Below are 12328 nucleotides of genomic sequence, written 5' to 3'. Positions count from 1 at the left end.
TAGCCTTTTCTGATTCAGTCCATCTTTGGAGCACTCCATCTCTTGGGTGGATATTCAGTCTTTTAGATGTCCTCCTCTTTCCTACACCCTACACTCACCATACCAAACCACTGATTTTCCTAGTGTGATGAGGCTGCAGCTTGATTGGGAAGGAAGGTGTTGGGGAGACACTCTTTAAAAGCCATCTCTTCCCAGAATCCCAAATGGGACATTTGCCTCTTTAGGCTCAAGAAAGTCCCTTAGGCTGAGAACAAAGCCAAAAGCTCTCTAATGGCTCCCTTCAGGGAGCTGAAAATGGGAGATGCTGCTTTTTCTCACTTTCACCTGCTTCTTTCCAGCCTTGGGGTGGGGGTACTCTCCCCTCCCTCTTCCTGCCGAGTCTGTGCTTTCCCTGTATCCTAGCATTCTCCCTCCCAAAGTGGAATGTGCCTTCCCCTTCTTCCTGGGGCTAAACAAGAGAATGGCTGCCAGGTAACCTGATTTATGGGGAGGGGAATGAAAACACATCTGTTCAATATTTTCAAATTATTACCCCTGTTACCCCTGCATCTTGGAGGGTAATCACAAATCTCTGGGGCCTCTCTGGGGCCCTTTGTAGTGCTGTGGTTCAGAACTGCCCCAGTGGAAGATTTACAAGGGTTCTTAGGTACCTCCTCCACCTGCCTCACTACCGCTCCCCTTTCAGCCCATCCCCCCAAATTCCTGGTCATAGTCCTCTTCTTCAAGAACAACCTCAAAACAGTGGGAGAGTTTTCTCCATGAAATTACCTGGTGGAATGACCTATATTACATTCAAATTCTGACAAACATAGTCCCTGTGATAATACCAATTATGTGACTTGTTACTCAAACACGGGATCATAGAAAAGTAAGCTATCCTCAGGAGCCCCAAGTGAGACGGCTGAAAACATTAAATATTTGATTTGTAGACTCTGCCTTTTCACTTCAGACTGTCCCCAAAGAAAGGGGAAGCTTTTGCAAAGGGGAATTAATTAGTAGGGAAATTGACAGCCATGGGTCAAGTAACAGAAATAGTAGGAGGAAATGTTGGTCTTTGTAGCAGTAACTACACTCTCATGCCCTTTTAGTTCATTGTGCAATGTGAGGCTTTTTGTGTATCTCTTGTACTTAGATATTTATCTGATGTACCTTGTTAAGACTTAGGTCAGAATTGGATCCTTATTATATATAAAAAATACTCATGTAAGCTGAGATATGGATGAAAGAATCAACTTCTACACTGTGAATTCACTGGAAAAAGTAGAAAATAAAATTATTAAAATATAGTTCAAAAGGAGACGATAGAATAGGAAAAAATGCCCCCCTTATTTGAGATTATCCTTACCATCTGTGTTGTAAACCATTTGATTCTAATTCTAGAAGCTTTATGCCAGAAATAGCTTATTACCAGGGAAATATGCTAGAGAATTGTCAGGAATGACAGCATTTTTATTTATTTTAATATCTGTATCACAAAATAATAAAGCTGGTAAGCTGTACAATGGAAGGCATAAGCCTAGTACTTTCTGCTACATATATTTACTCTGACTTTTACCCACCCCAGGAAACATCAGAGACCACTTCTGATAAGCAGAGAACCACTTCTGATGAGTTGAAGGCAAACTCTTCTTCTCTCTGAAGGAAAGCACTGGACACATCTGGAATCTGTTCAGAGTTTATAATCTAATCCATAGACTTTGCACTGCACTAGCAATTCTATTCACAGTTGTCCTTTCACTGTTGACAGTATATAAAGTACTTGATTCCTACCTTGATCTATAACATTTATGAGTTCACATTAAACACACATCACCACTGTCCAATCACATTGATAAAAAGCATGTCATCTTGAGTTTCCAGCTCACTGCTTCCTGACTGTGTGACCTTGAGCGCCACACCAGTTACTTCATCTCACTAGTATACTCATCTCTAAATTAGGGATGATAGTAACGATAGGACCTGTCTCATAGCCAATGTATTTGAAAGATGCATAGCAATGATGCAGAGCAGCTTGAATGTTGAGAGTTTCCATCCAGATACTAAATTGGATGTTCACTTGTTTAATTCAAAGAAAATAAAATACATGACAAGGATTTAATTATCTGTATCAGGAGGCAGTGTAAGAATTTGAATTGAGAGGTCCTGGGTAACCATGATGTTCTAAAATGGTGGTTCTTTAAAAAAAAAAAAAAACTCCTCCCTTTGGGGATTCTTTCGTGCAGAAAATCTTCATTTGCAATTCTTGATTTTCTCATTATTAATGTAAAGGTATATTGATTAGAAGGAAATGGAGCTTCCTATTCAGTTTTCAAGTTTGGGGTTGCTTTGGGGGAGGCGGTTGCTGCTGTTTGGAGAATCGGGGAGGAACCTGGAAATTTTAACCCCTTAGTCTGATAAATTTTCTTGAAGCAGGCTACCAGGTCGTCTTATATATTTCTGAAACCAGACTGAGTTTAATTTTCATGGAACAAGAACTTGGTATGGAAGGAGTTAAAGGGTCTCCCACACCCCTCAGCCTGAATCGTTCTTTTGTGTACACAGCTGCAGTGGGAGCTCGGGCTGGAAAGGAAATGGTTAGAGGAAGAGCTGGTTTTCAGACCCAGGCGAGTCAGTGAGGGGGGCCAGGGGTGGCCTGGGGTTTTACATGCCAGATGTAGGCCGGCCCGGGTGCCTGCCTGGAGCCGCCGGCATGGTCGCGCAGCGGCCCAGCGCGATTCCAGGCGAGGTGATGAGTTAGCGGGTTGCTATGGGGACGGGCCGGGCCACGTGACCAGGGTGCTGCTGCCGGCGCTTTGACGTCAGCAGCCGGGAGGGCGGGCCGCGAGAGGGCGGGGCGGGAGCCGAGCGCCGAGCTGGGAGCTGCGAGCGGCGAGCAGGCGGCAGGCGCGGTCTGCGCGAGGAGCGGGTGAGCGGGAAGGCGAGACACAGCCACCTTCCTCCCCAGCCAGCCCACAGCGGTTTGTTCTCATCCTCGGGAGTGCGCCAATGCCCGGGCCGACCCAAACCCTGTCCCCAAATGGCGAGAACAACAACGACATCATCCAGGATAACGGGACCATCATTCCTTTCCGGAAACACACAGTGCGCGGCGAGCGTTCCTACAGGTAATGGGGCTGGCCGGGGAGCGGCGGCGGGCGGGCGGGCGCGCGGAAACCCGCCCGTTATATAATGGAGCGGACGCTGCCCCCGGCCCCGGCTGCAGACGGCCGTTTGTAAAGGCGGTTGTGGTTATTTGCTGTCTGTTTCCATGTGTCATGTTGGGTGTGCACGGAGGCTGCCGGATTGCAGATGGGAAGCATTTTGTGAATAGGTTTGCTGCCTGCAAGGGGTCTCCCTCCATCTCTTTGCTTCCACATTGATTTCAAAATGCAAGCAAAATTTCCCCTTCTCTCCAAAGGGAGACAAGCCGGAGCACTTCCTTTCCTCCTTCCTTTTTAGATTTTTAAAGGAACCATGAGGTAGGCTGTGCCTAAAGACCAGGAGGAGGGCGAGGAAAAGGTTTGCGCTTGCCCTGGTGTGTGTGTGTGTGTGTGTATGTGTGTGCAGGAAAGATGGAATCCTCTAGATTAAGCTGCAGTCTGTGATGTTGAACCGCCAGATTGATGGAGCTTTGTAAGAATTCTGCTCGCTGATTGGTGCAAGGATTGACAGCAGAGGTCACGGTGTCAGACATTCACCGAAATTTTCTCCATAGAACCCAAGGTTTATTAGAAAGAGATTGGACCGCAATGGACCTGAAAGGAACTAGGTGCCCTTGTGCATTTTCTTAGGAGTTTATGGCCTCCGCATGGGTGGGGGAGCCCGCCCTTCTTATTTACAGTAGGAAGGTAATTCCTGGTATTTTGCTGAGGTCTGATGTGAGGATGAGACTGATCTTGGTCATTGTATTGTGAGCTTTTTGATTAATGAGTCGGCCTGTACGGTTGGCATCGTTTTTACATTAGCATATCTGGCAATATGTTCTAGGAGATAAGCTCATTAAAATTGTTTGCATTGTTTGATAAGGATAACAATGTAATGGAGAATGCAGCTCGAATCTGAGGCAGCTCATGGCCAGACTTGAAGGGAGACTGATAGCTTCGCTCATATTTCCTCTGAAGTTCTTTTGTACTGGGGTAGTTATTTTTAAATGCTACCTTGATAACCGCTAACAATGCTTTCGCTCTGAGGCAGAGCACACATACCCCTAAAACGCATCCTTTCAGCTAGGGAGCAACAGGAAATAACTTTTTTTTTTTTTTTTTTAAATGCCTTCATCTAAACATTCAGATGGTGTTATGGGCAGTAGCCTGTGTATATAAATGTTGCATGTTTAAAAAATAGAGCCAAAAGTACCCCCACTTCCTCTCTCTTTGACCAAAGAAACACTATTAACTGACTCAAAAAAAAAAAAAATTATAAGCGATCTTTGCCCTGTCATCCCTGGCAGTTACATAAATACTGGGAGTTAATTTTGGCTGTGCCCATGAGGTCACTAAAATCTCATGCCTATGGTTCCAAGTAATATGTTGACATGACATCCTCAGATTCCAAGTGCTTGTTGTTCTCTTAATATAAACCAAAATTGGTTCACAACCTCTGGGACTCTGCTTTTGGAGACCCATGTGATTGGAACATTAGGTCCCTTCTCTCCCTTCCCCCTTCACCTTTCTCTGTGAACATGCCAAAGCTTAAAATAGAATTTAAAAACAAAAACCGAAGTTGCTTTTAAATCTTCACTATTTAAACTGCTTTTATAGGTAATACATTTGAAGCCCTTATTTATTTATTTTTTTCAGTGATTTCAACTCTGCCACTTAGGTAGTAGCAGTTGCTTTTAAGCAGAGTTCGAATTTTACCACATGAGCTGAAGGCAGTTGCCTGGTTGGGTTTTATTAGTCATGTGAACTAAGTTGCAATGGCAATGGAAAGATCACTTGGGGGGAAAGGTTAAATGCTACCTTTTGTTGATGAATTATTGTTTTACAGTAAAAATTTATTCACCTTTTAAATTCAGTCCAAGTTGTTTTTTCCATTTCCTGAGCTATTTCCAGTTTGCTGTCCAAGTCCCGGTTTGGTACCCAAAATGATGTGAGAAACAAAACTGAATTTGAATAAAGATCTGGTGGAGCAAAATGTTGTCACTAAGAGCACCGTGGCCTTTGTATTTTATATAATAGGATTATTGGTCCCTATAGTGAGAGATGCCATAGGTTAAATGAAGAAAGAAGACTCCAAAATAGCTTTTGAATTGTGTTATACAAAAGGTGCACAAGGAGACAGACACACTTGTTTTCCTTGGTCTGCTTTTCTTTCAAAGTGGATGACCAGCGTAGCATAACTGCCACTTATTTTTGGGGGTAAAGGAAGGAAAGGAAAAATGTGACACATTTTTCTATCCAGTAAGTGTTCCATAATTATTTTGGCATCCTGAGGCTGGAGTAATATTGCCATTTAATTGCTGAGGAAACTTGGAAGGCAGTTTGAAAGCCAGAGATTCAGAGATTCAACCACATAGGTTTTACTTTGGCTGTAGGTTAAGTCTGGTCCCCATGAATGGGGTGTGTCAGAGAGTTCTGTTGGAGTGCCATGGAGGGGCCTGGGTAAGGCCAGAGCTCTGGGGTGATCTCTTTCTGGGAATTTCCAGGGAATTCTCTTTCTGGTTCCTTTACTGACTTCTAGGTAGTCCCAGCAGGTCTTTCTGCTTTGGTTTTATTTTCTGCATTTGCTCATTGCATATAGACTCTTTCATTGCTTTCTCATGAAAGTCTTTGTGAAACATTTAAACAAAAACCATCTTAAAAGAAGCATGTGAATATAAGAAGAATGCTATTGTTACTGAAAGGGGCCTCTTCAGACACTCCAGGATAAGAACACCCCTCACCTGGCTGGCAGCACAGGTGAGAGAAAGGCCCAGAGAACAAGCCGTTCTTTCTAGCACCGTTGGGGGCAAGTGGTCACTCTTGCCAGCAGGAGACATTATTGTCATAAGGTTTGCACCAGATTGTTTATAAATAAGGATCAAATGTGGTTCATGATCCAGATATCTTGATCCAGGTATCTCTTGGTATAAACAGAACCTGTTTTTACAGCCTGGACCAGAAGGAGTGGTAAATCATTATTGAAACAGAGTGCCCTTTGATTAGAAGAGCAAGTTTCCTTTAGAAAATTACCCTTCCATTAGCAATTTCAGTTGAAAAGAGCAAGTGCAAAGATGGCTCAGCAGAGCCGTGTGGATGTGTTCTGTGGCTCATGTCCACCACTCCTGTGTGATTGCCTTCTCAGCCCCAGCTTCCTCATTGCATTTATGAACACTAGAAATCCATATATTTTAAGAGCGGCCTAAAAAATAAATGTGGTGTGGGCCAGCTGAGGTGACACTGTTTAATTCACAGAGCGAATAGTTGTGTTCTGCCCTCCCTGGAGAGGCGACTCCCTATAGCGCTGTTTCATGCAGATGCTCATAGAAGAGATTTATTTACTGGCCCTCTGCCCACCGCGTAGCATCTTTGTTTGCATATTCCAGGCTTTTAAGAATGAATGTATAAGTCCAGAGGACTAGTTCCACATGGGTATTTGAACATGCAACTACAGTAGCATATGTTTCTGAATTCTTTAAACCAAAAAATTACTCGACCCGAGGCAATGGGCTGTAAAGAAAAACACAGCGAAAACTTAAGCCTAAGACCTTGACTCTGACATCCAACTTTGCTAGCTTTGAAAAATGAGCTCCTGGTAGGGCACACAAAAAGAAATATATGTGTATGTGCCCACAAACACGTGTGCAAAAGATAGTTGCGAAAGCATGTTCTGTTCAACAGAAGCTATTGTAACATGCCTCACTTTAACCAGAATGTAGATTTCAGATCACATTCCCCAAACAGTGACTGCAGAAGTCTCCTTCATGCATCTCCATTAGGTATTTGTTAGCATCATCTGGGTTTACTCCTGTTTTAGGAGGTTTTTGAAAATATTGATTTTTGTCTTTAATGTTTTTCTTAGTATTTTTAAAGGGTGACTAGATACCTTGACTCTAGCCCACCAGGCGGCTCTGTCCATGGAATTTCCTAGGCAGGAATACTGGAGTGGTTTGCCATTCCCTTCCCCAGGGATCTTCCCAACGCAGGGATTGAACTCAGGTCTGCATTGCAGGCAGTCTCTTGCTTTGCAGGCAGATTCTTTACTGACTGAGCCACCAGGGAAACCACCTTAATTGTTAGGCGCCTGGTGTATTTATTTTCTCTTTGGCTGTGTTGAGTCTTTGTTGCTATGCATGTGCTTTCTCTAGTTGCAAGGAGGGGGCGGGGTGGGGGGAGCTACTCTCTAGTTGCAGCACTGGGGCTCTCTTTGAGGTGACTTGTCTTGTTGCAGAGCATGGGCTCTAGGGCACATAGGCTTCAGTGGTTGTGGCATGCATGGACTTAGTTGCTTAGAGGCATATGGGATCTTCCCGGACCAGGAATCAAACTGGTGTCCCTTGCAAGGCAGATTGTTAACCACTGGGCCACCAGGAAAGCCCTAGGCGCCCATTTTTTGAACTTCTTTTCAGGGTCCTTTGTCGGAGAGTCTGTTAAAGGAGATGATCCTCCAGGTGCCCCTGGTTGGAGGCTCACCCCTGCTCAGCAGTGGTTGCCACTGGTCTCATCTGTTTGCAGGAGCATCGTCTTAGCAGAACAATGGTTTGAGATGGTCCTCTGAATTTAGGAGGTTGATTTCCATATTCAGTATCTTTCTGTATATACAGAGACCTCTTGAAGCTGCAGTGAATAATCCTTCAGATTAGTGCAGGGGGAAATAGTGGGACTAATCTAAATATTCTGTTTGGCTTGTAGGATTAATTTGACAAATACTTGAGAATCTCACTCTGGCCACGCTCTCTGCCAGATGCCCCTCCAAGGACCTTGAGTTGTAGCAAAGTCAGATGTCTGAGCCGCTCATTCTGTAACAGGTTTACTTTGTTGTGAATATTTGGCTTGGTCTGATAGCAGAAGTGGTTTGCGCTTTCTGAGCCCACAGTGATTCAAAGTAGAAAAAGATACCCTCAAGGCCAGTATGTTGTAGGAAACTAAAAGACCCTGTTGGAGACCAGCTATTCGGGTGAAAGGAGTGGAGGCTGTAGAATCAGAATTTTCATTGGATAGAATTTTCCCGTGGGGTAGGAGCATTGGAAGGCAGGCAGGGTGACCGGAACTTGAAAATTGAAAGCATGTTGATTGAAAGACGGCATAATAAAAACGGAAGTGCATGCTGGAATCGAGCTCCTGTTCTGCAGTGAGAGTTGAAGGGAAAATGGAATCCTCCAGTGCCCCACCCTACACTGTCCAGGATTCTTAGGGAACCCTTCATTTGCTCTAATAGAGAGACCTCTCCGGCTCTGTTGTAGGGCTCAGGACAAGGGAGGTAGATGTTCCTGGCTCAAGGCATTTTCCCTCAGTAGAAGCGATCAGTGCAACTTCTTCCCATAACAGCATTGGTACTTGGGTCAGATGGTGGCTTCTTGATATACAGATGCCAGCTTCACAGTTAGCAGGCCAAAAGGGTGGCTGCCGCATAGAGTTTACACCCTTTCAGTCCTCCCAGACTCAGAAGCAGAGTGTCTGGTATTTCACTGTGAAGGATCCTCAGGAGTCATTTAATGCCAGCTGATGACATGGCTCAGAATGCCCCTCAGGGTTCCAGTGCCACTTTTCTCACAGCTGGAAAGTGACACCTTCGCTGGCAGATTCTGGTGTGGACTGAGTTTAACCCAGATGGTGTGGATTGCTTTACTTTCGAATTTTGTCAATTTCACTTTAAAGGAATTGATTTAGTCCTCTCCTGTGAACAGTGTCTTTTCCACAATGAAATTTGTTAGGATGTGTATGTTAGAATAATTCCATTCTTCCTGACTTCGGGCTGTCTTTCAGATACCAGTCTCTAGAATTCTACAGTGGATGTGTCATACTCATCTAGTATCCTTTTTTATTGAAGTATATTTGCTGTACCATATATATGTTACAGGTATAGTGATTCACAATTTTTTAAGGTTATACTCCATTTATAGTTATTATAAAACATTGGCTGTATTCCCTGTGTTGTACAGTCTATCCTTGAGCATGTTTTGTACCTAATAGATTGTGCCTCTCAGCCCCCTGACCCTATATTGCCCCTCCTCCTCCCCTCTCCCGAGTGGTAACTACTGGTTTGTTTTCGGTATCTATTAATTTGCTTCTTTTTTATATTCACTGGTTTATTTTTGAGAGTGCACAGATAAGTGATACCATACAGTATTTTGCACTTAGCATAATACCCTCCAAGCCCATCCATGTTGCTGCAGATGGCAAAATGTCATTCCTTTTTATGTCTGAGTAGTGTTCCATTGTATGTATATGCCTCATCTTCTTTATCCATTCCTCTGTCAATGGACAGGTTGTTTCCAAGTCTTGGCAGTTGTACATAATGCTGCTATGTACACTAGGTTGCCTGTACCTTTTTGAATTAATGTTTGTTTTTTCCTGATATATACCCAGGAGTGTTTATGTCTCTCATCTAGTATCTTAAGCCCTCTTCCAGCAACTTTTTGTCTTGGAGCACTCCATACACCCCCCATGGGTATCACAGGAACCTCATTTTATAGCTCACTTTAAAATTCTGATTGTTCATCTCCTAGTTTTTGACCTTTGGAATTTATATTATGTTGAGAGAATGCAAAATGGAAGCCTGCAGTTCACATAGGCAAAAACTGAAATTATGTGCTTTCACCTTATAGCATGAATCAGAGACATGGCTCCTAAACATGTTTTTGTTAGATGCATCCCCAAAGATAACTTATTTTAACGGAAATAACTCATTACTGCGGTAAAAATGAAACAGGGTTTTATAGGCCACCAAGAAATAATTTCTTAGTAGGTTACTGTGGATAAAAAAAAATACTTGTACATTTTCAGTGTCATATCTCCCCAGCCTAATTAGGATCTTATTCACTTGAACCAGGGCGCACTTATTTAAAGCATTATTTTTTTTTTCTAAAGGATCCAAAGGTGGTGATAGGTGCATAGGATGGTCAACCTGATGACTGCTTTTTGTGATAGATGCTTTTGAGTAATTATCTCATAAAGGAAATGTAATGAGAGCTCAGCCTTTCTGTTACTTAGAGACCTCATTTGCTTTGAGCAGGTAAATGTGTCAGAGAGCCAGGTTTGTGCTATGACTTGAAACAGAAGAGGAATAGGGGGAGAGGCTTGAAAAGGAAGAGTATGCGTTGTAAATATTTAGTGCACATTGGCAGAAGTCTGTGAAATGTGGGATCTCACGCACAGGGTTGGTCCAGAGGTTTATGACCAGCGCTTGGTGTTAAGTCATTCTTAAAATGACAGTGCTCTTCCTATGAGGCACACCTTAGGTTTCTGTGATCTGTTTTATTTTTTCCTAGAAGTTGCGTCTGATTTTCTTTTATAACATTAGTTTTTCATTCTTAAGAGTCAGCCTGCCCTGGCAAAGCCCTGAGAGATAATTTGTCTGAAATCACAGTGGAGTGACGTCTCAGGGAGGCGTTCTTACTGTCACAGTTCTACTCTGATTACAAACAGTAGTATCCCCTCATCCAGGAGCCCTCCCACGGGGTTCCCTGCAAGGCTCAATTATGGTAGCTCAGACGGTAAAGAATCTGCCTGCAATGCAGGAGACCCCGGGTCAGGAAGATCCCCTGGAGAAGGGAATGGTGACCCACTCCAGTATTCTTGCCTGGAGAAACCCATGGACAGAGAAGCCTGGTGGGCTACAGTCCATGGGGTCGCAGAGAGTCAGACACAACATGACTTAGCCACTGACACTTTCACTTTCAAATCAGGAGAAAGCGCAAGCACTCACATGGGCTCCTCTCCCCCTCCCCAGTCTACTTCCTTTTTGTCATTTTAGAAAGCCAGAGCGTGTTTTCAGGTTGCCGATGATAAAATCTTTTAAATTTCCACTGTGTAAATAATTATACAGTTGCAGCTTTATTAAAATTTAAGCCAGAAGTCCAGTCATCTAAGAATCTGTTCTTTCAGCAGACTCACCAGGTTCCTTCTATATGTCATACTCTGAGCTGGGCACTTGAATTCAAAAATAAGTCACACAGGGGACTTACCCGGCGGTCCAGTGGTCAGGACTCTGTGCTTCCACTGAAGGGGGTGCAGGTTCAATCCCTGGTCAGGGAACTAGGATCCCACATGGGGCAGCAAAAAAAAAAAAAAAAAAATATATATATATATATATATATATATATATTTATATATATATAAATCATGAGTAGCCCTTTCTTGAAAAGCCTCTAAGTCTTGGGGATAACAGTCAGGAAGGCATTGTTTGACTGGAGGAATCGGAGGTGGAGAAGTTCCGCTGACCCCAGGAAAGTAATTCTGTGAGTCTTCTGCTGATAACTAGCAAGGGCAAAATTACCCTTGTAGCTCATTTGGTAAAGAATCTGCCTGTAGTGCAGGAGACCTGTGTTCGATTCCTGGGTCGGGAAGATCCTCTAGAGAAGGAAATGGCAACCCACTCCAGTATTCTTGCCTGGAGAATCCCATGGACAGAGGAGCCTGGCAGGCTGCAGTTCATGGGGTCGCAGAGAGTCGGACATGACTTAGTGACTAAAGCACCACCACAGTTTTCAGGAGCTTTCAGTAATGGCACCTGTAGATAAAATCCATGTTTGAGTGTGTGTGTTCCCTCCTATGACCTCTGTGTATAAGTTTTAACACAGCCTCATGGCATAGGTTTGAGCATTGTTGAATGATGTACGTGGCGGTGGTGGGAAGGTTACTTCTCCCTTACAGAAAGTCACTTGAGGAAAAATAAAATGCTTATCTCTTTTGATCCTCCAATTTTTATGGTGTTTTTTAATGGAGCATCACTATGTTAAGTTAGTGCAGTAGACTAACTTTTATGTAAAGAAAATGTATACATTCATATTTCCTTAATGGGCATGGAGAAACTGGAAGAATGTTAACACATGTGGACCTGGACACATGTCACAGTGGACCTGGACAGATGATGGGTCCCTGGGTACCTTACTATGTTTGAAAAAGAAATCGGAAAACTGTGTAAAATGCACTCCCTAATCAAACAGTGGTGTTTCACTTAACCCCTTAGTGGCAGTTTGAAAATTAAATGAGTTTTGATTTTTCACAGTGAGTTTTACATGCGGAAAGGTGTTGGGAAGCATCTCAAAATATCCTTGCTGAAATCACGTGGATGATGTTAAAGATTTGCCTGACCCAAGTACCATTCTTATTCGCGGCTGCGGCATCCGCCTCTTGAGGTTTCACACAGAACGAATGCATAGTCCATATTTTGTTTCGTTTTCTCCAGAGTCCATCAGAGCTGCATT

At 43.5% G+C, this 12328-nt stretch overlaps 1 protein-coding gene across 3 annotated transcripts in view; it reads left to right on the top strand.

Annotated features, from left to right (window-relative positions):
- Positions 1-12328, top strand: part of MAPRE2 (microtubule associated protein RP/EB family member 2) — a 221742-nt gene that overhangs the window by 76863 nt on the left and 132551 nt on the right. The window contains exon 1 of one of the 3 annotated variants that reach the window (XM_043444231.1): positions 2828-3104. The exons of the other annotated variants lie outside the window; for them this stretch is intronic. Within the exon in view, the coding sequence (XP_043300166.1) occupies positions 2986-3104 (119 nt within the window). The 5' untranslated portion in view covers positions 2828-2985. Of the gene's footprint in view, positions 1-2827; positions 3105-12328 lie in introns of those variants that run through there. 3 annotated transcript variants of the gene reach the window in all.

Source organism: Cervus canadensis, chromosome 23 (genome assembly GCF_019320065.1).
Source record: "Cervus canadensis isolate Bull #8, Minnesota chromosome 23, ASM1932006v1, whole genome shotgun sequence".
In the NCBI taxonomy this organism is placed as follows: Eukaryota; Metazoa; Chordata; class Mammalia; order Artiodactyla; family Cervidae; genus Cervus; species Cervus canadensis.
This window is presented reverse-complemented; position numbering and strand designations above follow the sequence as displayed.